The sequence below is a fragment of the Leptonychotes weddellii genome, chromosome 15, assembly GCF_054177405.1.
Source record: "Leptonychotes weddellii isolate Sample4059 chromosome 15, ASM5417740v2, whole genome shotgun sequence".
NCBI classification, from domain to species: Eukaryota; Metazoa; Chordata; class Mammalia; order Carnivora; family Phocidae; genus Leptonychotes; species Leptonychotes weddellii.
In genome coordinates, this window is record NC_138383.1 from 17,736,425 (window position 1) to 17,762,348 (window position 25,924).

Here is a 25,924-nt window from a genome sequence, read left to right on the forward strand (position 1 = left end):
GAACAAGGGTTTATTGTGGGCCTGTTCTTACTTGCTGAATTGAATGCATTATTATGATCCCTATGCAACTAGGGGTCAGGAGCTAAGTACCTGGGGCGGAAAGCTGTGTTTTTGAGATCAGAGGACAAAGTGTCCAGGAGTGGAGAGGCTTTAAAAATTGAGCCATGTTTCCAGGCTCAGTAATGTCCAGACCTCAACTTGCTTTGGAGCTTCCTTTGCCTCTAAGTATTCAGGGAGGGGTCTGGCACTTCAGCTGGCCCCACCAAGGCCTGGGCAGCAGCCCCAGTTTCTGGTGACCTTCACGCAGGCTTTTAGGTTGTGCTTTGCTTTGTTTTGTTGTTTGTTTCTCCACAGCAGGGTGGCCTTTCCTTACTTCTGGGTGGGAACTGGGGGAGGGGGGAGGCAGGGAGCGGGGAGGCAGGAGGGAGGAGAGTTTGCTCCCATCTCTGCAGCTGTGTTTACACTTCCCTGTCAAGCACTGTCTGGGGCCCAACCTTTCCTCGGTCCCCTGTGTCCCCTCGGAGAAACGCTATTTGATCTCCCTGTGGGCTTTACAAGGGAGGGGCCGAACGAGCCCAGGGGTCACCATCCAAAGGGACCTGGAAGGAGGAATGGAGGAAGGTTGGAAGGGAGACAGGAATAGTGCAGAAAGCACTGTTTTGAATTCTGGGAAGCATCATCTTCTTCCCTTTCTACCAGTGGCCTGAAGACCAGCAGGAGACAAAAGTACCTTTAGAACTCGACAGCCGCAAAAGGAACAGAACACACGATGTGTCATTTCTAATCACTGGATTGAACAAAATCTTGTTTTGTGATGGGGATATGAGTGCACAGAGCAGAACAGTCTTCCCCAAGGCTTCACCGGGGCCACTGGTCAGATACAGCATGTTAAAGCCAATAAAATCATGTTAAAATACATGCAAATTAAAAGAGATTTAAGAAAATGGTCAAGTAAATAATGCTCTTCTTCTCTGGGGAGCAAGTTGAGCTGGTATTAATCAGTAGTATTGTTGGACTCTCGGCCAAGCCTGGGAGAATGGCTGCCAAGGCAAATCAGGCATCAGGTTACAGAAATTAAACACATAATTTTATTTTTCCGCAATAAGGAACTTTCAGAAAAAGAACCAGCCCTATTAGGCTCCTCAGCACACTTTGTCCAGTTTCTTTCGGCCCCAGAGGCCTCCAAGCTAAGAGCAAGATGAGCAACTGGAGGCCAGGAGTGACACAGTTATTCCTTTCTCCTATTAACTGCCTGGGGGTGGGGCTGGGAGGAGTGGGGCAGGGGTGATGGTACTGTTTTTCAAAGGTCCAGCTGCAAACCACTTGCCAACAGTTTTTCTATGAATTTATAGGACAAAGACCTGAAGGGTTGGGAAAAAAAGTTATAGAGGAAGAGCTGGCCAAACAAACACTGGCCAATAGTGTGTCATGGACCATAATCTTTAAGGAAGAGCCTGGTCTCAGAAAAACAAAAACAAAAACAAAACTCTCTCCCATCACAATGAGGGAGAACCAATCAACAAATTTTCCCCAAGAACCCCATGCTTAATGGTGATGTGGGAAGTTGCTTTTAAAATTCTCCGGTGATCAAGGATTGCTAAAGCCCGGTTTAGTCCTGTGTCAAGTATCATGGTGGATAGGAAAGGGTTAATAGCGTGGGAGTGAGCATGAAGTGGTACTGGGGTTGAAGCAGGGGGAGATCCAGGAGGGCTGGGAGGCTTAGTGAGGAGGTGGAGCTTGAGCTGGGCTGCATGACTCTGATCTACAACTTTGAGGTAAACCTCCTCACCATCCTTCCTTTCTGCTTCAAAATATTTCTGTAGCCACATATTCTTTGTTACCACAAAATATCTTGTATCTTTCCTCTTGTCACTTGGCTTACTTTCTTAAAACAATGCAGTCCACTCCCATGGTGTTAGCTGATGGTTCCCATATCTCTTCCCAGTCTCAGTCCTGATATTCAGATCTTCTGAACAGCTTTCCTTAGATAATCCTTTTTTTAACCTGCTGCCTCTCTCCCCCTCTTTTAACCTATCTTCTTTATTTCAATGATTATTTATGTGGCATAATGATTGTGAAACTTGGTTACACAATGGGATCACTTGGGATTCTCTTAGAACTCTTAAAGCCCAGGTCACACCCCAGACAAATTAATCAGCCTCTCTGGAGGTGGGAGGCAGGCATCAATAGTTAATAAAGCTCCCCAGCTGATTTAAATGTGAGCCACACTTGAAAACCACGGATCTAGAAGGCAGGGGGAATGGAAAGGAATATTATTGCAAATTGCTAAGTATGAAGGAATATTTGCTTTGATTTGGTAATCAGAGGCAAGAGAAAAAAAGCAAAGCCAAAGTTTCTGGTATAAGGAAAAGAACCCTAAATCTGGAATCCAGAGACCTGAGTTTAAGCCCTGACAGAGAAATTTTTCATCTGTGTAAAGCAAGTCTTTTAAGTTCTTTTTTTTTAAATTTTTTTTTTTAAAGATTTTATTTATTTATTCATGAGAGACAGAGACAGAGAGGCAGAGGGAGAAGCAGGCTCCCAAGGAGCAGAGAGCCCAATGTGGGACTCGATCCCAGGACCCCGGGATCATGACCTGAGCCGAAGGCAGACGCTTAACCATCTGAGCCACCCAGGCGCCCAAGTCTTTTAAGTTCTTTAGGCCAGAATAGTCTTGTGTATAAAACTGAAATCCTCCCTACCTATTTCATAGAGTTATGAAGATTATCTGAAAAAATGAGCATTATAGGCTTTTGTAATTATGTACTTGGAGACAAATTCAAGGTATTGTTATTTCGTATTTTAAGTTTTTTTTTTTAACTTTATATTTTGAAGTAACTTCAGGTTTACGGAAGAATTGCAAATGGTAGACAGTTCCCATATGCCCATCAGCCAAGTTCCTCAAATGTTGAGGAAGTACAACTGTCAAAACCAGGAACTGAGATGATAAACTACTTTTAACTAGTCTACAGACCTTATTCTAACTTCATCAATTATCCTACTGGTGTCCTTCTTCTTGACCAGGATTCAATCCAGAGTCACACAATCACACATTACCTTTAATTGTCCTGTTTCCTTAGTCTCCTCCAATCTGGGATAGTCCCTTTCTTTCTTTCTTTCTCTTTCTTTCTTTTTCTTTCTCTTTCTTTCTTTCTTTCTTTCTTTCTCTTTCTTTCTGATTTTATTTCTTTCTTTGATGGAGAGAGGGAGCACAAGAAGGGGGAGCGGCAGGCCAAGGGAGAGGAAGAAGCAGACTCCCTTCGGAGCAGGAAGCCCAACTTGGGGTTCAATCCCAGGACGCTGGGATCATGACCTAAGCTGCTTAACCGACTGAGCCACCCAGGTGCCCCCTCACTCTTTCTGTTTTTCATGACCATCACATTTTTAAAGATGCTGGCCAGTTATCTTGTAGATCGCCCCTTATTTTGGATTTGTCTGATGTTTCCTTATGATTAAATTCAGCTTATGCATTTTTTTCAAGAATACTACAGAAGGGATTTTGTGCCCTTCTCATTGCATCATATCGAGGGGCACCTAATAAAACCATCTCTCATCACTAGTGATGTTAATTTTGTTTTGTTTTGTTTTTAATTTTAAGGTGATGTTAACTTTGACCACTTGCTTAAGGTGATGTCTGCCAGCTTTCAGTCCTGTAAAGTTACTATTTTTTTTCCTTTGTAACTTATAGGTATCTTGTGAGGAGATACTTTGATACAAGGCTATTCATTTGAATCTAAGTGACTGGGAAAACTTTTGACAAAATAGGGAAGCCGGGTGTAAATAAAGCAAGAAGGATAATTTAGAGCTCGTAGAGGGGTGTTTGGAGGTATTGGTAGGTGTGAGGGATCAGTATGAAGGGGTTCCGGGTTGGTTTCAAATGCTGAAGTGAAACGTGGCTTGACGCCAGCCTGTGAAGATGGTGCAACCGCTGGATAGGGTCTCCAAGAAGATATTAGTAGCTCTGGGAGGCTCCCCGAGAGCCCTTCCTGTCCCCTGACAGCGCCGCCTTGGAAACCGTCCGGCTCGGACCGCATCGCCTGGCACTCCTGAGTTCGGAGTACTGGCGCCAAACGACAGACGTGCGAAGAAGGAAGCCCAGGTGGCCCCACGGGCGGGGCGCGGGCGGCGCAGTGCGCAGGCGCCGGGAGGAGGCGCGGGGCGGGGCCGCGGCGCGGGGGCGGGGCCGCGGCGCGCAGGCGTCCTAGCGGCGGGTCCCTGCGGCTCGGGATGGAGGGTGAGTGAGTAAACAAGCCCGGGCCGGGCGGTGGGGCCCGGCCTCGGCATTTCGCCACCCGTGGCCTGAGGGAGGGAGAGGCGAAGGGGTCAGAGAATTGGGAGGAAGCGGAGGGACACATTGCCTGCCTGGCCGGGGGTAGCGGGGCGCCCCCTCCCCGTCCGAGGGCTGGAGGAAAGGGGGCGATGGGACGAACGAGCCCCCGGCGAGGACCGCGTCTGGGGCAGGGAGGGCGGGCGGTGTGTCCGGGGGAGGAGCGGCGGGGGCGGGCCCGGGGATGGGGACTCCCTTGGAGGGCGGGGTGGGCCGGGTGGGCGGGAGCCCCAGAGCGGAGAGGGCGCGGGTGGGCGGTGGCACCTGTGGGGGCCGTTAGCGAGGTGGACTCCCAGGGACTTGGGGCTATGCACTGGGAGGGCTAGACGCGGGGGCTGTTTGTGATGACTTTGGGGGGTGTTGAGGGAGGGGTGGCAGTAAAAACAGGGCTGGGACCAAGGTGAGGCGAGGGAGGTTCCTAGGCTCAAAATGAAAGGGGGCACTCACTTCGGGGTCCAGCGCGTGCGGAGTGCCTCTTCACGTTTGCGCGCTACGCGCCTCGCACGCCTCTACCCTGTCCCGGCCCCGAGTAGCAGGCTGGCTGCTTCTCTCTAAATTTGGTCTCGCGCCAACCCCTGCCCACCCCAGAACTCTCCTGAGGATCGAGGGATAGAAGGGGAAGCGCCTTGAAGCAAAGGCAAGGTGTTGTATTTGGGACATGGCAGTTAGGAAATGCGGGACAAACTTATTTCTTACTAAGAAATTGTTCCGGGGGCGGGGAGGGAAAGGGATGTAGAAGGATGTTAGTGTCCCGGTGGAATATGGAGAGTGGGCTTTTGATGGGTGACATGTAGGATTGTAAATGGGGTAGCTGGGTGGGGAGCCTAGCGATTGAGGGGCGCGGTTGAGAGAAAGGAACCGAGGTCGATGAACAACTGGGTGTGTGCAAAGACGGTGTGGAAAGTGTGGTCTCTTCCTCCTCGGTTAGTGCAGTGATGTCTTTGAAGAGAACTCCCACCCCCACCGGTGCTTTTAAGTTTAGGAAACCGGCACTGAAGGAAGTTTCCAGCCGGAGAAGGTGCTAACTAACTCTATCAGAGGTTTCTGTGAGAGCTTGTCTATTTTAAGCCTTGGAATCCACAGGGCTGGGATGGTGTGGCAGTGATAAAAGAGATTACTTACTTACATAGAAGAAGGTGTATGTTAGGAGATAAGTACTCCCCCCCCCCCTTTAAAACACTTGTAATAGAGGAAAGGACCATCTATAAAAATGTAATAATACTGTTAGGAAGAGTGTGTGTCTCACAGCCACTGTGAATTAACTCTCCGAGGCAGGGATGTTTGCCTGTTTTATTCACTGATATACCCTAAACACCTAAAATAGTGCCAGGCACATTGTTAGGTGCTCAGTAAGTATTTGTGGAATAAATAAATAGTGGGTAGATCTCTGGAACTTGGAGTCCGGAAGTCTGGATCCTAGTTCTGCCACTAACTGGCAGAGTACTTTTAGACCCATCATGGAACTTGATGCTAAAGCACAAAACTCCCTGAAGTGGAAATAACTTATTCACTATGGTGTTACTTTAATTCTCTTTGAAACAGCAATAGAATAAGGAGCCTTGGATTAAAAACTGAAATTTTACTCCCAAGAAGACTTTCATGAGAAGGGAAAAAGTGAGAAAATGTGGTCAGACTTGTTTCCCTTATACTTACTTGCCTTTGAACTAGCGTGCCTTTTTTTTTTTTTAAGATTTTATTTATTTATTTATTTGACAGAGAGAGAGAGAGAGAGCACAAGCAGGCAGAGGGAGAGGGAGAAGCAGGCTCCCTGAAGAGCAGGGAGCCCGATGCGGGGCTCGATCCCAGGACCCCGGGATCATGACCTGAGCCAAGGGCAGCTGCTTTAACCGACTGAGCCACCTAGGCGCCCCATGAGCTAGCATGCCTTTTAAAAACAATTTAAAATAATCAATTTTGTCTATTTAATTCTTGAGATAAAAAATTTGGTTTCCTTAGTCCTGTGGGTAACAGTTTCTGCTCTTGCTTTGTGTCTTATTGAAGCATGTAACACTTCATTTCATTAAGTGTATCTTTTTCCTGTCTTGGACTAAATGTAAAAAGTTTCTAATTGTTGACTAGCAACTTACCAAAAAAGGTTGGAGGCAGCAACCCTAAAAACACATTACATTTTCTACATAGGCTAGTTAAAAACTAAAAAGAAAAGGGAAAAAAGCATATGGGGAAAGGTGAAGAGGATTAGGATTGAGGGGGAAGGTTTAAAAAGGAAAAACTGCTCTTAGGGAATGCCTTCATTCCAGAAAGTCCCTAGCTTTTTTTTTTTTTTTTTTAATTTGTCCAAACAGAACATCTGAATATTGGTTCCTTCCTACCTCTTTACTCCATCAGCCTGTCATTTGGGACCTCAGTGCTCCAAACCTTAAAATCATGAATTACTGAACAGGTAGTTGGTTGTTTTTTTTTTTTTTTAAGATTTTATCTATTTATCAGAGAGAGAGAGAGAGAGTGGGAGGGGGGAGGGATAGGGAGAAGCAGACTCCCCACTGAGCAGGGAGCCCGACGTGGGACTCCATCCCAGGACCCTGAGATCATGACCTGAGCCGAAGGCAGACGCTTAATGACTGAGCCACCCAGGCGCCCTGGTAGTTGGGGCTTAGTGCCTCTTGTGTGTTGTTCTCTGACACACTTACCTTAATACTTTGATTTGAAATGGAATAACTAAAAAGTCTTTTTATTAAATGATAATGAGCAATCACTAAAGATTAGGCTTTGTGCTAGTGTAGTACAGAACCAGCCAAGTAGGGCTCTAGCCTGTTAAGACTGCTTTAACTCTTCTAAGTCAGCATTACATATCCTGAGAGCCAGCATTTTCCTATGGGTTTCCTAAAGACTCATCCTGCTTTAATTTTTACCACCATTGTCTCCAGTGCAAATGACCTGATTCTCTTAATCAAGCAATGCTAAAAAATATTAGTGCTATAATTTTCTTTTAAATAAGAATTCAGGATCACAGCTTCCTGTTAGTAAGGTTCTTTCTACATGCAGAGTGCTCAGAAGCTCAAACTAATAACAAATGTAAATAACTTGGACAAGTGGGAGGGTATAATTTAAAGATGTACTTAAAAATCCTAATTACAGGATCTATCAGGCTGTGTACTTAGCCACAGAGTTGATTTTAATGGAATGTTGATGAAATTGGTGATCACCGAAATGACTCAATTGTGTGTTTCTAGAGCTCTTTGCAGAGGTAGGTTCACCCCTATTGTTTGTGTTTCAACTCCACCAGGAGCTAAAAAGGAAAGAATGAGATGGAAAATTTAAAAATCTACAGTGCCATCTGCTTCTGAAGGCTTACTTAGTCTGCCGTTTGATAGAATTATTTGTTGTAAAAGAAAGTAGTAAAGATGTTGAACTTGCCCCAAAGAGAAGCTCTTTCTGCAAAGGGGTCCCTGTATGTGGGTGAAAGAACTTCATAGTTTGGAACTTTAATATTCTGATCTCAACCTCTCTAAATTTAAGAATATTGTTCTTTAAATGTTTTATCTCCAAACATTTCAATAAAGTTTTCCCATTTCCAACTAGTGATAGACTACATTCCAGTTTTAGCCTTTGAAACAAATTGAGATCCAATTTTCTGGGGAAAGATTTCAGTTTTTATGAGCTTTCTCTTTTTGTGGAGATTTGACATGTAAATAAGATAGTTATTATTTTTTTAAAGATTTATTTATTTATTTTAGCTGGTGGGGAGGGAGGGAGAAAAATCTCAAGCAGACTCCCCACTGAGCACAGAGCCCCACCCGGGGCTCAATCCCACAACCCCACAACCCTGAAATCATGATCCAAGCTGAAGTCAGGAGCTGGTCCCTTAACCAACTGAGCCACCCCAGTACCCCAATAAGGTAGTTCTTATTTCCAATTATCAACTTTTTAAAAAAATAAACTTAATTTTTTAGAACAGTTTTAAATTTACAAAAAAAATAAGGGTAGTAGAAGGAGTTTCCATAGATTCCATATCCAGTTTCTCTTATTATTAACATCTTACATTAGCATACAGGTAACATTTTTTTTTACAGTTAATGACCCAGTATTGATCATTCTACTGTTATTATTCGTTGTGAAGTCACTCAAAGTTTTTTGTTTGTTTTTTTTTTAAGATTTTATTTATTTATTTGAGAGAGAGCATGAGAGAGAGAGAGAGATCACTAGCAGGGGGGAGGAGTAGAGGGAGAAGCAGACTCCTGCTGAGAAGGGAGTCTGTTGCGGGACCAGATCCCAGGAATGATAACCTGAGCCAAAGGCGGACGCTTAACCGACTGAGCCACCCAAGTGCCCTCACCCGAAGTTTTTTTAAAAGGTGGAATTGCCTACTGATTTTTAAAAAAGATTTATTTATTTATTTTAGAGAGAGAAAGAGAAAGCAGGGGGGAGGGACAGAGGGAGAGAGAGTCTTAAGCAGACTCTGTACTGAGCATGGAGCCTGACGTGGGGCAGGATCTCATGATGCTGAGATCACGACTGGAGCTGAAACGAAGAGTCCGACATTTAACCTACTGTGCCACCCAGGCTCCCCTGCATACTGATTTTTATAGTAAAGATCTCTAGAAAATTACTGGATTGATCTATCATCAAGAAAGACTTACTTTTTTCTTTAATCAGCTTTATTGAAGTAAAAATTTACATATGATAAATTCACATTTTATATATACAGTTCAGTGAGTTTTCATAAAAGTGCCTAGTCATATAAGCATCACCACAGCCATGGTAGAGACCATTTTTCAGAGTCCCAAGAAAGTTCCTTTATGCTTCTTTCCATGTAATCCCTTTCCCCAACCTCAGCCCCTGGCAACCACCTATCTGCTTTCTGTCAATGTAGATTTGTCATATAGTACATAGTTTTTTTGTGTGTCTGATTTTTTTCACTTAGCATAATGCTCTTCAGACATATTGTGCATGTGTAGGAAGGAGGAGCTCTTCATTCCCTTTTTGCTGAGTAGTATTCCATCCTACGTATATACTATAATTTGTATCCATTCAGGACTTCATAGATATACTTGTGTTGTTTCTACTTATTGGCTTTTATGAATAAAGGTGCTATGAACATTTGTGTAGAGGTCTTTGTGGGGACATATATTTTCATTTCTTTCGGATAAATAATAGAAACTGTATGCCAAGTTGTATGGTAAGTATATATTTAACTTTATTAAAAAAAAAAAAAAGCTAGCAAATTGTTTTCTTAAGTGGCTCTGCCATTTTGCACTCCCACCAGCAAGGTACAAGGTTTCTAGTTGCTCCACATCCTCACCAACAATTGGTATCATCAATCTTTTTGATTTTAGACATCCTAGTGGGGGTGTTGTAGTCCATCATTTTGGGTTTTTTTGTTTTTGTTTTTGCTTTTTGGGTTTTGTTTTGTTTAGGGAGAGAGAGAGAGCACACTGGGGAAGGGGAAGAGGGAGAGAGAATCTTTTAAGCAGACTCCACACCCCGCACAGAGCCTGACTCAGGGCTGGATCTCATGACCCTGAGATCCTGACCTGAGCCGAAATCCAGAGTCTGGTCGCTTAATCGACTGAGCCACCCAGGCGCCCCCATCATTTTGGTTTTATTTATTTATTTTTTTTAAGATTTTATTTATTTATTTATTTATTTGACAGAGAGAGACACAGAGAGAGAAGGAACACAAGCAGGGGGAGTGGGAGAGGGAGAGGGAGAAGCAGGCTCCCTGTGGAGCAGGGAACCCGATGCGGGGCTCGATCCCAGGACTCCAGGATCATGACCTGAGCCAAAGGCAGACACTTAACGACTGAGCCACCCAGGCGCTCCCATTTTGGTTTTAATTTGTACTTCCCTAATGACTAATAGTGATATTGAGTATCTTTTTGTGCAATTATTTGCCATTCCTATATCTTTTTTTTGGTGAAGTATCCATTCAAATTTTTTGCCAACTTTCTATTGGGTTATCTTATTAAGTTGGAGGAGATATATATATATATATATATATATATATATATATATATGTACATATATATATACATATATATATATGGCTTATTCTTAAATTTATTGACCAAAACATCCTATGTTTTGGAGTTTATTTTCAATGTTTAAGTGAATATAATGAAAAGCTGTAAAGTACTGGCCTAGTACTTAACTGGAATGTAAATGGCTGTTTTGCATGTGTCAGTAACTAAAGAATCCATCTGGTAGAAATATAAAGTATTTTTTTGTGTGCCACTCCCTTTGCCCAAGATGAATGAACTCATTTCTCCAAATAGGTTCCACTGAATGATGAGTTTTTGTTTGCTTTTTAAATTAAAAAAAGTCTTGAAGTGATAGTTGTTGGTCGGAATGCAGATGCTATGAGAACCCATCTTACGGCTGTTTCAGGTGTTTATTTTAATCATACCTATCTGTTCCAAACAGTGTGTCTTGTCTTCCTCATACACTCAGTGGGGATTGACCAACTGCCAAATAAACCTTTAGAGACTTTGAAGACCCATTAAAAAGCCAGGCAAAATAAATATTGGCTCATGGTCACATGAGATTCAGATATCACATTAATTGTAAAAGGAGGAAGTGTGACTTACTTTACATTGTGATTGGTTAAAATTCAATGGCGTTTTCGTGTGTACTGTATACTCCTCTGGCCAAATAAAGCACTTGAGTAAAATTAGAAATGATGCCATTAATTATTGGACTGTGTGTCCTGTCATCTCTTTTTACAGGCTGTAGATCACATTTCAATTATAACTCCTTTCTTTAACAAAAATATTGATATTTTTCTGTGGCCATCTCTAAGAAATCTACACATACATACCCTAGCATCTGTGGATTTTATTCTTTTCCATTATTTGATCCCCAGTTTTAAATGGACAGAGCAACCTGACATAAGCTTACTATTGCAAAAAGGGAAATGTGCTCCCCCAGAAAATGGGAGAAGGATTGCAGTTCAAAACCAATTTTTAGGAGGTTATGAAGTCTCACTGAATTATGATCTATAACGTTTGGGTCTCAGTAGGGGTAACCTAAGGTGTTTGAGAGAGGCAGTTTTAAACTAGATTTGAATCATTTTATCATTTTCTGGAGCAGACTATTTTTATGCTTGTTCAGGACAGAAATTATGTGAGCAATATACTTAATATTACACGTGAGTGTGTTGTATGTACTTAAATAGTTTTATTAAAAAAAAAAGCCCCTCTTTTGGCCCCATTCCATGAGGAATGAGAAGTATTTATTTATTTATTTATTTATTTTTTAAGATTTTATTTATTTCAGAGAGAGAGAATGAGAGAGAGCATATGAGAGGGGGGAGGGGCAGAGGGAGAAGCAGACTCTCTGCCGAGCAGGGAGCCCGATGCGGGGCTCGATCCTGGGATTCCAGGATCATGACCTGAGCCGAAGGCAGTCGCTTAACCAACTGAGCCACCCAGGCGCCCGAATGAGAAGTGTTTAAAAGACATAGGACGAAGAGAGATGGTGCAATTTGTGGGAAAGAGATTCAGATTTTTTTTTTTTTTTTTTTTTGGTAACCCCAGCACCTTAGCAGTCTGGGATTCAGATTCTTAGATTATGCTGTTGTTGTTTCATTCCCTTACCCCAGAGAGAGAATATTTAACTCACAGGGAATTCTGTTTTTAAGAGCTTGAATCACTTGATTGAGTTAACAGTAAACACAGTGAGTCTGTCTGCTTCTTTGCTATTCTTTCCTTCCTTTATCCTCTGAATTTAACATCGCATTACCCTAATCCATTTGGTTCTTCAAATGAAACAATCAGGTATAGTCTCTTAAAGTCCATGTGCATGAGATAATATAATCATGTCTGATTGTGACAGATGGGAAATAGTGGGTTAAGTTTTGCTGTTTTCTTGTCGGTGCTGTCATTCCTTGTGGAGAAAAACAGGTAATCATAAAAATGCTTCTCTAGAAGAAATATGTTAAACCCCAAAAGAAAATTTTTTTCATAAAATTTAAAAAACAAGGCCTGAAACTTTAGTTTCTGTTTCAAATTTTGACTCTTCATAGCTCCTTGTAATGTTTTCATTAACTTAAAATGCTAGGTGAAATGAATTGAACTAGGGGCACCTGGGTGGCTCAGTCGTTAAGCATCTGCCTTCGGCTCAGGTCGTGATCCCAGGGTCCTGGGATTGAGTCCCACATTGGGCTCCCTGCTTCGCGGGAAGCCTGCTTCTCCCTTTCTAGCCCCCCCCCCCCCCCGCTTGTGTTCCCTCTCTTGCTGTCTCTCTCTATATATCAAAATAAATAAATAAAATCTTTTTTAAAAAATGAATTGAACTAGTTCTCTAGGAAATCTCAGTAGTTAATATGAATAAAAACATAACCTCATAGATTTTATTGAATTTTTACATGTACTTAATATTTGTTCTTTATCTAAAACAGTTGATGGGTCTGCTGGCTGAGCCTGGAAATTGGTTGTGAACTTGGTAATTGTGAGAATATATTTGCACACGTGACTGGAAGGATAGAATTTAATAAAAGAAAGGACAAATGGCATCAAGTATGATTGGGGCCTGACTTACATGTAGAAATAGTGTTAGCAGAGATCTCAAAGTCTGTGTAGTTCTGGGTGAGCATCCTACTGAGAGTATCAGGGTCTAAAAATATGCTCCATTGACTCAAAACCACTGTCTATTCTCTTTTGAAAAGCTCATTTGTTTTGCCTTTGTGTCTTGCCATTCCTCTGAAGAACAGGAGGCACATTATAAAACCAGATACTTCCCCTTGCATTCTATGAGGTAGGTAGAATGTGTTACAGTAAGTACTTTTTTAGAACTTTGAACCTTAATTCAACCCCCCCCCCCAAAAAAAAGTGATTTGCAGTGTTGTATTTCTGTGTCTTGCTGTTGACTTGGAGATGAGATTATGCTGTTGTCATTTCCTACCTTTATTGCTGGGTATGTGGTGGGGTTCAGACAGTTTGGCAGGTACAGTTTTATAGTGTGGGTGGATCTTTTCATGAAGCTCTTTTTTGTTGTTATAATTGCTCTATATTATTGTTGGGTTTTGTTGTTAATCTCTTTGGGTGCCTAATTTATAAATTAAACTGTATTGTAGGTGTGTGTGTAGAGGGAAAAAGTAGATGTAGGGCTCAGTACTATCCATGGTTTCAGGCATCCACTGGGGTCTTGGAACATATCTTCCGTAGACAAGAGGGATAACTGTACTTTGTTCCTTCTTCCATGGCAGGAGTCTTCTGTTCTATATGCAAGTTATGCACGAAGCTCTTTTTTAAATTAATTTTAAAAATATTTACTTATTTGAGAGAGAGAGAGAGTGAGTGGGAGGAGGGGCAGAGGGAGAGGGAGAGAGAAAGTCTCAAGCAGACTCTGGGTTGAGCATGGAGCCCAGTGTGGGGCTCGATCTCATGACCCTGAGATCATGACCCGAGCCAAAACCAAGAGACGGTTGCTCAACCGACTGAGCCACCCAGGTGCTCACCCGGTTGAGCAACAGACTGAGCCACCCAGGTGCCCCTGAAGCTCTTTGATATTAACTTGATCCCTGCTGAACATTTCTCTTAGTCAAGGTGTTGAGTAGGTGGGGCACCTGGGTGGCACAGTTGGTTAAGCATCTGCCTTTGGCTCAGGTCATGATCCTAGGGTCCTGGGATCGAGCCCCACATCGGGCTCCCTGCTCAGTGGGGAGTCTGCTTCTCCCTCTCCCTCTCTCCCTACTCATGTTCTCTCTCTGTATCTCTCTGTATCAAATGAATAAATTAAAAATAAATTAATTAAAAAAAATAAAAACAAGGTACCACAGGAGGCCAGAGGCTGAGCTTTTTGGTGATCAGTCCAGGAATTACTGATGTGAAATCTTTTTTTTTTTTTTTTAATTGAAACCTTTTGTTGAACTCACAGATTTGGGTTCTTTAAACAGTGTTTTTATGAGTAAATGCAGTGGGAATGGAAGCATGACTGACCATGTTTGTTTGAGTTTGAGGAATTCTTCATTTCCAGACAGTAAAATGCCTTTTCTCATGTCTGGGTCTCTTAGATTACAGCAAAATGGATATGCCAAATCCCCCAACGTCCAAATGCATCACTTACTGGAAAAGAAAAGTCAAATCTGAATACATGCGACTCCGGCAGCTGAAACGGCTTCAGGCAAATATGGGCGCCAAGGTCAAAAATAACCCCCGGGTTATCTATTTTAATATATTGATCCAATGTGGAGGGCTGGGCTTTTTAAAACTCTTCTCTTGAAATCCCAACCATTGTCCCCTTGGCTTTTCTAGGCTCTGTATGTAGCAAATTTTGCAAAGGTTCAAGAAAAAACCCAGATCCTCAATGAAGAGTGGAAGAAGCTTCGTGTCCAACCTGTGCAATTGATGAAGCCCGTGAGCGGGCATCCTTTTCTCAAAAAGGTACTTCTGGGTGTCTAAGCTCAGCCTTCCTCATTTCCTTGGGCTGAAGTTTGTTTTCTGTATTCGTGACGTATTAGAAAATAAATAAGGTTAATAGATACGGCTATTATAGTCAGCTTTGAATAACTAGGATGGTAAATCTGTAACTTAAATAGTCTATTCACCTATTATTCTCCTCAGTTAATGAGTATAATCATGAGTGTTTTGTTTTTTTTTAAACAGAAAAACAGAAAATTTAGTGTCTGATTTCCTGGGCTCTGTGTACAAGCTTCAAAACAACCTTGTTTGTGCCTTGTTTGGCATGTCTGGTACTTTGATATTGGAAAAGAAGTGCCCAGGATAATGGGCAGGAATACACTGATCAAAGGGATATTCCTTCTTATAAATCTAAAATTCATTTTAGTTTCTTAAAAAGAGATAATATTTTTAAAATATAAAAAGTAGGGGCGCCTGGGTGGCTCAGTCAGTTGAGCGTCTATCTGCCTTTGGCTTGAATTGTGGTCCCGGGGTCCTGGGATCAAGCCCCACATCGGGCTCCCTGTTTGGCAGAGTCTGCTTCTCCCTCTGCCTCTGCCTCTCCACCCCATCTTGTGCTCTCTCGCTCTCAAGTAAATAAATAAAATCTTTAAAAATAAATAGATTAAAATAAAATAAAATATAAAGAGTGGGTAGTGTATTGAAAGCAATTTTCTTTTCCAAAACAGAATATGACTATAGTTTCTGTACTGTTTCACTTCCCCTGTACTGTCTCCATCACCTCTGCAGCTAAGTTGATGTCAACTCTCTTAACGTTTAGGTCCTCAGGAAAACTTCCTCATCTCCTAGGACTTTGAGAGACCCTTTGCTGTTGTGTACAGCCCAAGGAGACCAGCAGCTTTAAATTGAAATAAACACCAGCTGAGTGTGAGAGGCACCGTGCTGGGAGTCTGTAGATGCCACAAAGATGAAGAAGAGATAGCCCCTGCTTTGCAGTGGTTTATAGTCCAGTGGTTCCTCTTAGGAGCTGATTGTTAAAAGCCCTCTTAACTTGTAAGAATTAGAAGACTACTGGGATCAACTTGGAAGGAAACTGCAGTTCTCTCTTGGGTTGTGTGCTTGCGTTTCCCTCTCCATTGTCTTTGCTTATATTTCAGTGTACCATAGAGAGCATTTTCCCAGGATTTGCAAGCCAACATATGTTAATGAGGTCTCTGAACACAGTTGCATTGGTTCCCATCATGTATTCCTGGTCCCCTCTCCAGCAGAACTTTATGGTATGTATTGAAAGCACTGGGGTAATTGTGTAAACTGTATGATTTTCTTATGTTTGTATGCTGGCACTTCTCTTAGGGTAAAGGTTGTCAGATTATACTTAACAAAGCTTGGACATGCAGGGCAGGCTGTTGTTGTAATATATTTACTCTAAATATATATGTGTATATATATAGCAAGTTGTTCTTACTTGTTAGGTTTTATGCTCCCTGAAGTGTACTTCTGAGTTAATGCTGGTTCCTTTTTGAATGAATGAGACTGGGCAAGACTCCAATTCTCCCTTACTACTTTGGCCCAATTTTGTAATGTGCAGTTAAATGCAGTCTAAATCAGACACTTGAGGCTTAAGGAGGTTGACATCTCCCTGCTGATGGAGCAGTCCTTTCTGAATCGCCTAAAGGCAAGATGCTATAAAAGCAACTGAGATAACAGAGGTGCACATGGATCCGTGAGCCTTTCATCTGGGCCTTTATACTGATTCCTACTAGGATTAGTTTTGGTTCTGATAATCAGTCCTCTCTAAATACTGCCATTGTTTATCATCTGCCTGGTGACAGTTCTGACTGGAATAGGATATAGGTTTACAAAAGGGAATCATCTGTTAGAATAAAACTTCACAGTAATTTTACTTAATACTTGGGGAATTAAAAACAACCGTGTTTTCTGCTGAACAACAACAATCCCAAAAATCCATTAGTATTGTTTCTTTAGCCAGGAAATGTTCATAGCTCATGCTGCAATCGACTTTAAGTTCCCACTGAGTGTGATTGACATGAGTTATAATCATAGTTTTTTATTATGATTATGGGAGGTTAGTCTTAGTCTGTATAATAGAATATCCAGAAACTTTATGGTTGCCCAGTTTCTGTACTAACTGTTCTAGTTATATTGCAGATTATACTCTTGGAAGCCTTCCTTTTCATCTATGTGTCTACAGTTATGAGAAGAATTAAAATTGAAGACTTTTTAGACTGTTGTTTAAGTGATATTTGTACCTGTTTTACAATGATGTTTAGTAGATAAAATTAGATAATAGATGGAATCACTGTGAATAATAAGTATGCTGTTAGATTCTAGATGTTGGTGGAAATACCACTGTTAGTATCAGGCTAAACATTTGGTAGTTGATATCCTCAAGTAGTTAAACTTACTTTTTTCCCTAAGAGTAACATTGCCCCCTCCCACTTGAGGTTTTGCTGGCAAAACAAAATGGCCGGTCTTTAAAAATGCAGGAAACTCTGTAACCAAAGGCGTTTTCAGGAAATTCAAGCCGCAAAAAAGGCCCAGCAAAGATTCCATTAAACAGGAAAGAGGAGATGCCTAGTGGATTCATGGAATGAATCACATCTGGTTTGATTTCAGGTAGAAGATGAGACAGTTTTGTGCAATATTCCCTACATGGGAGATGAGGTGAAAGAAGAAGATGAGACTTTCATTGAGGAGCTGATCAATAACTACGATGGGAAAGTCCATGGTGAAGAAGGTATTGGTGCTGGGCTCTTTGGGAGGAAACTTTACTGGAGTGGTGCCCCTTCTGTGGTATATCATCATCTTGCTTTTATCTGCTGCCTCATGTGTACAGGCTGAAGAATATTTCAGTGTCATCACGTGGCTAGGAGTAAACATTTTGTATTAAAAATGTCCTCAGGGTTGGGGGTGGGATGTCCTCAGTCAGATTTTGTTTGTTTGTTTGTTTATTTTAGAGAGTGAGAGAACAGAGGGAGGGGCCAAAGGAGAGGGAGAGAGAGTCTTTTTTTTTTTTTTTAACAAAATTCACATTTTATTTAGGTTGAAATAATCTATACAAAATTGATTTTCTTCACCAAAAATAACAGCAATATTTTCTATATTATTCCTAGATAAACCACAAAACACTTATTTTTGTAGGTTTTCCAAGTTTTGTTTATAAATCAAGACGAGGCAGTAGATATAGTCATGGAAAAAGAGGAAAACAGACAAATCAGTTGTCAGTATCCATGGCCTCTGATCCTGTCTTGACCATGAACAGAGGTGTTCAACATATACCTGCTAAAAAGCTTATGAAGATGTAGATGTTCTACATACACTTGCTAAAGAGCTTATGAAGATGTAGGCTCAACAAAGGAATGTAAACAGCAACAATCCAATGTGGAACAACAATGGCAGGCTCTCCCATTCAAACTTTAACTGTAACTTGTTCCTTTAAGTTTATTTGATAAAGACAAAATCTCTACTGCAATCCTTGCCTGGCAAGCTCATGTGTTTCTCTCTCTCTCTCTCTCTGGTAACTCCCTTAACTGTCCATTACAGATTTTTAATATACTAACACTCCTACTCTTCAAAGGTCACTCTGAGCTTCATTGTAACATTTTATAAAATGTACTCCTTCCTCCCATACCTCTTCAAAATTTTTATCTTTTAAGAACTGATAACTCAATACCAGACAATTGGATCCAGTGACAATAAATGTTTTATCTAAAATGACTTAACTAAAACAATTCCCAAGTGTCATTAGCAGAGATCCCACAGAAGTGTAATGTGGCACTTTCAATGCTATCTTCTGGAACAGGTATGTCTCCAAAGCATGAGAGTTTAAACAGGGGCCATTTAAATTGGCAGATTATCAACGGCTAATGTACTCAATGAGAGGTCGACAGGTCAAGATATTCAGTGATTAAGTGGCCTACATACACCTGACAGCTTTTCTGTAAGATGTTTTCAAATTTCTTACAGATTTTAGGGAGAGAGAGTCCTAAGCGGACTCTGTGCTGAGCGTGGAGCCGATGCAGGGCTTGATCCCGTGACCCGGAGATCATGACCTGAGCCAAAACCAAGAGCCAGATGCTTATCCAACTAGGCCACCCAGGTGCCCCCTCAGTTAAATTTTAAAAGGAGTGGGGAGCACTGAGTGTTATATGTGGCTGATGAATCACTAAGTTTTTTTTTTTTTTTTTTTAAGATTTTATTTATTTATTTGAGAGAGAGAGAGAATGAGAGAGAACACATGAGACGGGGGAGGGTCAGAGGGAGAAGCAGACTCCCTGCCGAGCAGGGAGCCCGATGTGGGACTCGATCCAGGGACTCCAGGATCATGACCTGAGCCGAAGGCAGTCGCTTAACCAACTGAGCCACCCAGGCGCCCGAATCACTAAGTTTTACCCCCGAAACTAATAATACTCTATATGTTAACTGAATTGAATTTAAATAAAAAATTAAAAGAAATGTAAATTAAGAAGTAAAAAGAGTTGGGACATAAAAGGATTTTATATATATAGTAATCAGTGGCTGGAGAGAAAGTTTAGTGCACAAAGAAGTATGATCTTAGGAGGTTTCCATAAATCCATCCAAAGCCATTTTGTTCTTCATTTCTCTGAGAATGGCAATGAGCATAATCTCTCTGTCCTACTTTGATCCAGATATACCCTGAACTCCCAGAAATTGCTTATAATATTCCGACGATCCTGAAAGCGAGTCATTCGGATCTAGTTGTAGTTCTAGAAAGGGCTGCCAGTGTGTAAGAAGTGGAAAGATGGGGAGAGACTCCCCATGGTTTTGCAAACCAATGGCCTCACCAGCTGTTTTGACACTTGTGGGTACTGTTGAAAATGCATTGTCTACCCACAGCGCCCCCTAGTGTTCAAAGACGTTATCCTAGGTTTTAGTGTAACCCTATATAGTATGATTTTAGGAAGATAATGCTGTCTTTTGATTCAAAGAAGTCACTACCAAGCCATCAGCAGCAAAACCAAGTACATTTTCATGTTATCATTCTTTCTCTGTTCCATCTGTATCGTTTGTACACTTCTTTGAGATTTTGGACCATAAATACAGGTTGATCTGTGACTGAGGAATGAACTACCCTAGTAAGAATAAAGCCTATAATAACTGGATTTCCCACTCCAACCAGCTGAACTGTTGCCATTATAAGAGTCAATCAAATTATTGTAATTTCCTGGTTGTTCATATAAAAATGTGCATATGTTATCTATCTAGGTCTCAGGAGTGAGTACAAGAAAATCTTCCTAGCAGGACTAATGGAGCATGAAACAATCACTGCTCATCCATCTAATCTTTATGTTCCAGAGATGATCCCTGGATCTGTCCTGATTAGTGATGCAGTTTTCCTGGAGTTGGTAGATGCTCTGAATCAATACTCAGATGAGGAGGAGGAAGGGCACAATGACACCTCAGATGGAAAGCAAGATGACAGCAAAGAAGATCTGCCAGTAACAAGAAAGAGAAAAAGACACGCTCTTGAAGGTAAATATTCCATTTTGAAAGTGACAGGGAGAGGGAAGAAGGGAGAAACAGAATTGTTGATTATTAAAGGCTGTTGGTGCTTCTCATTTGGTCCACTTAAAAGGAAAACAAAGTAGTGTGTTTGGGAAACATGGAAAGTTATAAAGAAGAAAATATAATTATCCTATAATCTTACTATCAAGGAATAATCAGCATTAATATTTCCTTCTAGATCTAAAAAATGTGTGTGTGTGTGTATACACACGCACACAAAGAATATATACATACACGTACCTAAAATAAATATTATGCTATATGTCAACTATATCTCAGGCTTTTTAAAGTACATGTATGGGGCGCCTCAGTGGCTCGGTCATTAAGCGGCTGCCTTCGGCTCAGGTCATGATCCCAGGGTCCTGGGATCGAGCCCCGCATTGGGCTCCCTGCTCAGCGGGAAGCCTGCTTCTCCCTCTCCCACTCCCCCTGCTTGTGTTCCCTCTCTCACTGTCTCTCTCTCTGTCAAAAAATAAATAAAATCTTTAAAAATAAATACATAAAAAATAAAGTACATGTATAAATCAACATGTTTATATGCATCATGTGAAATGGGATCATGCCCCCTCCCACACACAATTTTATATCCCTTTTTTTTTTGATCTTCTGTCATAAGCATTTTTCCGTGTTGTTAATATTTAATTAACTTAATGTTTAATTATGCTCTCTGTTATGTAATTAGATGTCCGGGGACATAGTGTCACTGTCTTATTCTTCAGCACCATCATTATGATGGCATTCTTCAATACTCACATCTCTCCACGAAAACTCAGGTTTTTCCCTCTAGTTTCCATCTTGGACTGTGGGTTTTGTCATGAACGTATACATGACTCTGATTTCCTTATTACTGGTAGCCTATTAGATAAGTCCAGATAGCACTGACCTTCTTTATGTGTTCCTAAACAGTCAGTGGTTAGGTTAACAAAGCCGCTCTAATCAAAATGCTGTGACCTAAGGGAAAATGACCAAACAGTTTTGTTTGCATACTCTGATTATAGCACTCAGGAGTCTTTTGTCATTTCCAATTCAGGCAACAAAAAGAGTTCCAAGAAACAGTTCCCAAATGACATGATCTTCAGTGCAATTGCCTCAATGTTCCCTGAGAATGGTGTTCCAGATGACATGAAGGAGAGGTAGGGAAAGCTGTCCCGCTCAGGCCATGTAGAGTGCTCAGGCAAAACTGTTATTCAAGCCTATTTTTGGTTAATAAAAAGCCTTGTTTCTGGTAAGTACACTGTGATTTGCTTGCACTTCTGATTATTTCCTGCTTGCCTGCTTACCTCTAAATGCCCATTCCCATACCAAGGGTCACCATTGCTGGATTTTGAATGAGTTTGGGCAGAGAACTTTCTAAATGCGGCCATTTTTCTGCAGTTACTCCAGCACCATGCTTACCAAATCTTTCCCTCTCTTTGCTTTCGCATGGGTGGTTCAGTGGTAAGAATTCTCACCTGCCCTCTCTTTGCTTTCAGACGTATGCCCAGCCCTGCACAATTGCAGTAACATATCCACTTAGTTATACACCCTTCCGTCATCAACGAAGCCCATAAAAAACCCAGTCTCCCTTGGCAGGCTGTACCTGGATGGGTGGCAGTATGCAGTCTGTACTTTCTCAGCGAAGACATTTCCTTGGAAGGAATTCTTACCTCTCTTTTTAAAAATAGGTATCGAGAGCTAACGGAGATGTCAGACCCCAATGCACTTCCCCCTCAGTGCACACCCAACATCGACGGCCCTAATGCCAAGTCCGTGCAGCGGGAGCAGTCTCTGCACTCCTTCCACACACTGTTTTGTCGGCGCTGCTTCAAATACGACTGCTTCCTTCACCGTGAGTGGGGCGACTCTGAAATGCTCTCCTGTTCTCCATCCCCAAACTCCATTTCCTTCTGTTTATTTCCATTAATCATACAGAGTTCCTGGCTTCTGATCGGATGATGGTTTTACAAAGGGCCGGTTCGATACTCACTTGTTCAGTTGTAGTGTGATGTGCTTTGCACGGTCAGGACAGAATAACCAGCAACCTAAGTGTCCCTGTACCTATTAGCTTTGAAAGGATTGTTGATGTCAGAAATGATTAAATTTTGTGCACCCTGATGGTAGCTGTTTATATCTAAATTTTCCCACAATGGCTCCCTAATTCAGTTTTGTTCTTCCCCATCCTATCAAGTGGATGAACCATTGGAAACAGGACAGTTTTGTTTTTTCCAGCTTTTCACGCTACCCCTAATGTATATAAACGCAAGAACAAAGAGATCAAGATTGAACCAGAACCATGTGGCACAGACTGCTTCCTTTTGCTGGTATGTTTGTTTTTTTTTTTTTTACTTTTATTTATTTAAATAATCTCTACACCCAACATGGGGCTCAAACTCATGACCCCGAGATCAAGAGTCACCTGCTCCTCCGACTGAGCCAGACTGGCACGCCTTGCTGGTATGTTCTTAAACTGTTCTGCCATTGTTAACTCTGTTGAAAATTTAGCAGGAAATGGTCCTTCTGTTTTCTGCTGCTGAGAATACAAACCAAATGAGCCAAAATGTAGCACTCTGGGGGTCATAAAGCACAGATAAAACATGACTTCTGCTCTTTTTTTTTTTTTTTTTTTTAACTTTTTCCATTTAGAGAGAGAGAGTGAGCAGGGTGAGGGGCAGAGAGAGAATCTCAAGTAGAGTCCACACGGAGTGTAGAGCCTGACGTGGGGCTCAATCTCATGACCCTGAGCCGAAATCAAGAGTCGGACACTTAACCAACTGAGCCACTCAGGCGCCCCATGACCTCTGCTGTTAAGGAGCTCCCAGATACTAAGGACTGTGAAGTTAGGCTAATGGAGTGAGGAGTGCGTGTCTGTGACAGCATTTTCTTTGCTGTCTTCCTTTAAATGCATACAAACATAGGAGAAATAACACATGAAAGCACTAATGTTTCATTGTAAGGTAAACAGCCAGATGCCAGATGGACCTTTCCCTGATGGACAGACTTTATGCAGCAGGATAAATTCCCCTGCATTCATGTGGAAAGGCGGTACGCTTAGAACTAGAAAGGAATAGGTTCAGTTGCACTAGCCAAAGACACAGTTTTGCTTTCTGCACCATACAGTGAGGGTAGATAAAGAATAAAATACCTTGATAAAATTTCTGCTACCAATTAAAATTAGGTTATACAACCAAGTGCCTTTGGGACCATCTTTAGTGGGATAATAGAAGAAAAGATGGTAGAAAGGGCCACTGGATATACATGTGGAAAATGAGTCATATGATAATAGCAAAAGAACAAATAGACTTCATCTGATTTATTTTCTCCCTGATGTGCATTGACTCCTTCTTGCGTGCCAAGTACCACACTGGCCCTTACCATATATTATCTTACTTTCATGCTTCCAACAACATCCTGAGTGGAGAAACTGGGTATTTTGTCCAAAATTTGTTAAGGTGTCAGTGTTGTGGCAATGATGAAATTAAAACTCTGGTCTAACTCCACAGGCCGTGCTTTTTAAATTACTCCACACTTGGGGCGCCTGGTGGCTCAGTCGGTTAAGCGTCTGCCTTCAGCTCAGGTCATGATCCCAGGGTCCTGGGATCAAGCCCCGCGTCGGGCTCCCTGCTCAGCGGGAAGCCTGCTTCTCCCTCTGCCTCTGCCCCTCCCCCCACACGTGCACACTCTTTCTTTCTCTCTCTCTCTCTTTCTGTCTCTCACTTGCTCTGTCTCTTGCTCACTCAAATAAATAAAAATCTTGAAAAAAATAAATAAATTACTCCACACTTTTAAAAGTACACCATGTTATATCAACTTGCCATCATTTATATGTTGTCCCTCTCACAGCAGTTACCCTGCGACCCTGTACATGCTTCACAAAGATGCCATCAGTGCCCAAAATGTATGTCTGTGTGTGTGTTTTTGTTTTATTGCTTTTTAGAAGTCAGTCCATATTCAGCTATAATGCTCGACTATTTTCCCCCACACATTTTATTAAGAACATTCTCAATCATGCACAGAAGGTGAAAGATACCTTTGTCTTAGATTTAATGACATTTTTTCCATATTTACTTTGTCCCTCTATTTGTGTATGCATGTCTTTTGCTGAGCCATTTGAAAATGAGTCGCAGACATTGAGATACTTGTTTGCAAAGTATTTTAGCATGTACTTCCTTTTTTTTTTTTTAAAGATTTTATTTATTTATTTGAGAGAGAGAATGAAAGAGAGAGAGCACAAGAGCAGGGAGGGTGAGAGGGAGAAGCAGACTCCCTGCTGAGCAGGGAGCCTGATGCGGCACTCGATCCTGGAACTCCAGGATCATGACCTGAGCCGAAGGCAGTCGCTTAACCAACTGAGCCACCCAGGCGCCCTAGCATGCACTTCCTAAAAATAAAGACATTCTCTTATATAATCACATTATTACACCTAAGAAAATTCACAAGAATTTCATAATATCATCTGTCCATTCCATATTTAAATTTTTTCAGCTGCACCAAGGATAGCTGGGTTTGGGGTTTTCTCTAAACCAAGGTCATCCAGTCATGTGTCATATTTGGTTATTACGTCTTTTCAGTCTCCTTTAATCTCAAATTATCACACCATTTTTTTCTTTTTGTTTTGAAAAATCCAGGCTCATCATCTTGTAGAATACTGTCCCATATTCTGGATTTGTCTATGGTTTTTTCCTGGTGTTACTTAACTTGTTTCTCTACCCTCTATTTCCCATGAGCTAAAATTAGCTCTGGAGGCTAATTATGTTTATGTTAAACCTTTTGAGTTAGAATAGTTGTAAGCGATGCTTTGTGTGCACAGGGTAGCACAGGCACATGATGTTGGATTCAATTAATTTTAAAACTTCTCCTTTAGAATTTCCTTTAAGGCCTGCAGGATATTAATCGGAATATCCTTAGTAATAGTAAACATTTATCCTTTACTTGTAGATTTGGTTTTCAGAAACAGCTAGAAGTATTTGGGAACCAAGTCTGATGAGAAGATAGATGATCAAGCTGAATGATAGTTATTTGGTCTTTTTTTTTTTTTTTAATAAAGCATAGCTATGAAGTAATGAACTATATCCTTCCAAGTTTAACATACTGATTTGGAGGAAAGTTCTAGAAGTAACTAGTGATATTGTACAAATTTAAGGACTACATATTTTATTGTTGAAACAGAAGCAATGCAGTAGAATAAAAAGAACAATGTGGCCTGGGGACAGGGAGCCCTGATTCTTGTTCCTCTTCTGGAACAATGAGCTATATACTAATATAATGCTCATGTATATATATGGTATAATATATTAGTATATATACTCTATACGTAACATTTATTGTATTAATACTGTACTGTATGTTGTATACTATATGGTGTTTTCTATTAGTATATATACTAATACATGGTAGTAGAGTATAAGAGAAGCAGGTCCCTTCCCCTTTCTGAACCTCATTGCCTCATCTACAGGAGAATGTGTTCTCAAATTCTATATAGCTGACATGCAAATGAGTTTTAGATACAACTCACTGGAAAGTTGAAGATGCATAGATTATATCTTTTTTTAGATAAATTTATAAGTTTGAGAATTTTTTTTTTTTAAGCAGGCTTCACACCCAGTGGGGAGCCCAATGCGGGGCTTGAACTCACAACCATGAGATCAAGACCTGAGCTGAGATCAAGAGTCGGATGCTCACCCAACTGAGCCACCCAGGCGCCCCTAGAATGTTTGTTAAGCAGCTTTTATATGGTCACACTGACATGGTACAGAGC

At 41.4% G+C, this 25,924-nt stretch overlaps 1 protein-coding gene across 4 annotated transcripts in view; it reads left to right on the plus strand.

The window, feature by feature from the left end:
• Window positions 1–4,162: 4,162 nt before the first annotated feature.
• Window positions 4,163–25,924, plus strand: part of EZH1 (enhancer of zeste 1 polycomb repressive complex 2 subunit) — a 36,096-nt gene continuing 14,334 nt past the window's right edge. Inside the window, exons 1-10 of one of the 4 annotated variants that reach the window (XM_081804953.1) lie at window positions 4,163–4,234; window positions 12,951–13,039; window positions 14,298–14,425; window positions 14,539–14,667; window positions 15,801–15,920; window positions 17,281–17,401; window positions 19,981–20,157; window positions 21,221–21,323; window positions 21,855–22,018; window positions 22,399–22,490. In XM_081804953.1, coding sequence (XP_081661079.1) covers window positions 14,309–14,425; window positions 14,539–14,667; window positions 15,801–15,920; window positions 17,281–17,401; window positions 19,981–20,157; window positions 21,221–21,323; window positions 21,855–22,018; window positions 22,399–22,490 — 1,023 coding nt within the window. In that variant the 5' untranslated portion in view covers window positions 4,163–4,234; window positions 12,951–13,039; window positions 14,298–14,308. Of the gene's footprint in view, window positions 4,235–6,578; window positions 6,732–12,950; window positions 13,040–14,297; window positions 14,426–14,538; window positions 14,668–15,800; window positions 15,921–17,280; window positions 17,402–19,980; window positions 20,158–21,220; window positions 21,324–21,854; window positions 22,019–22,398; window positions 22,491–25,924 lie in introns of those variants that run through there. The other 3 variants (XM_081804954.1, XM_081804955.1, XM_081804952.1) reach the window with 3 other exon arrangements.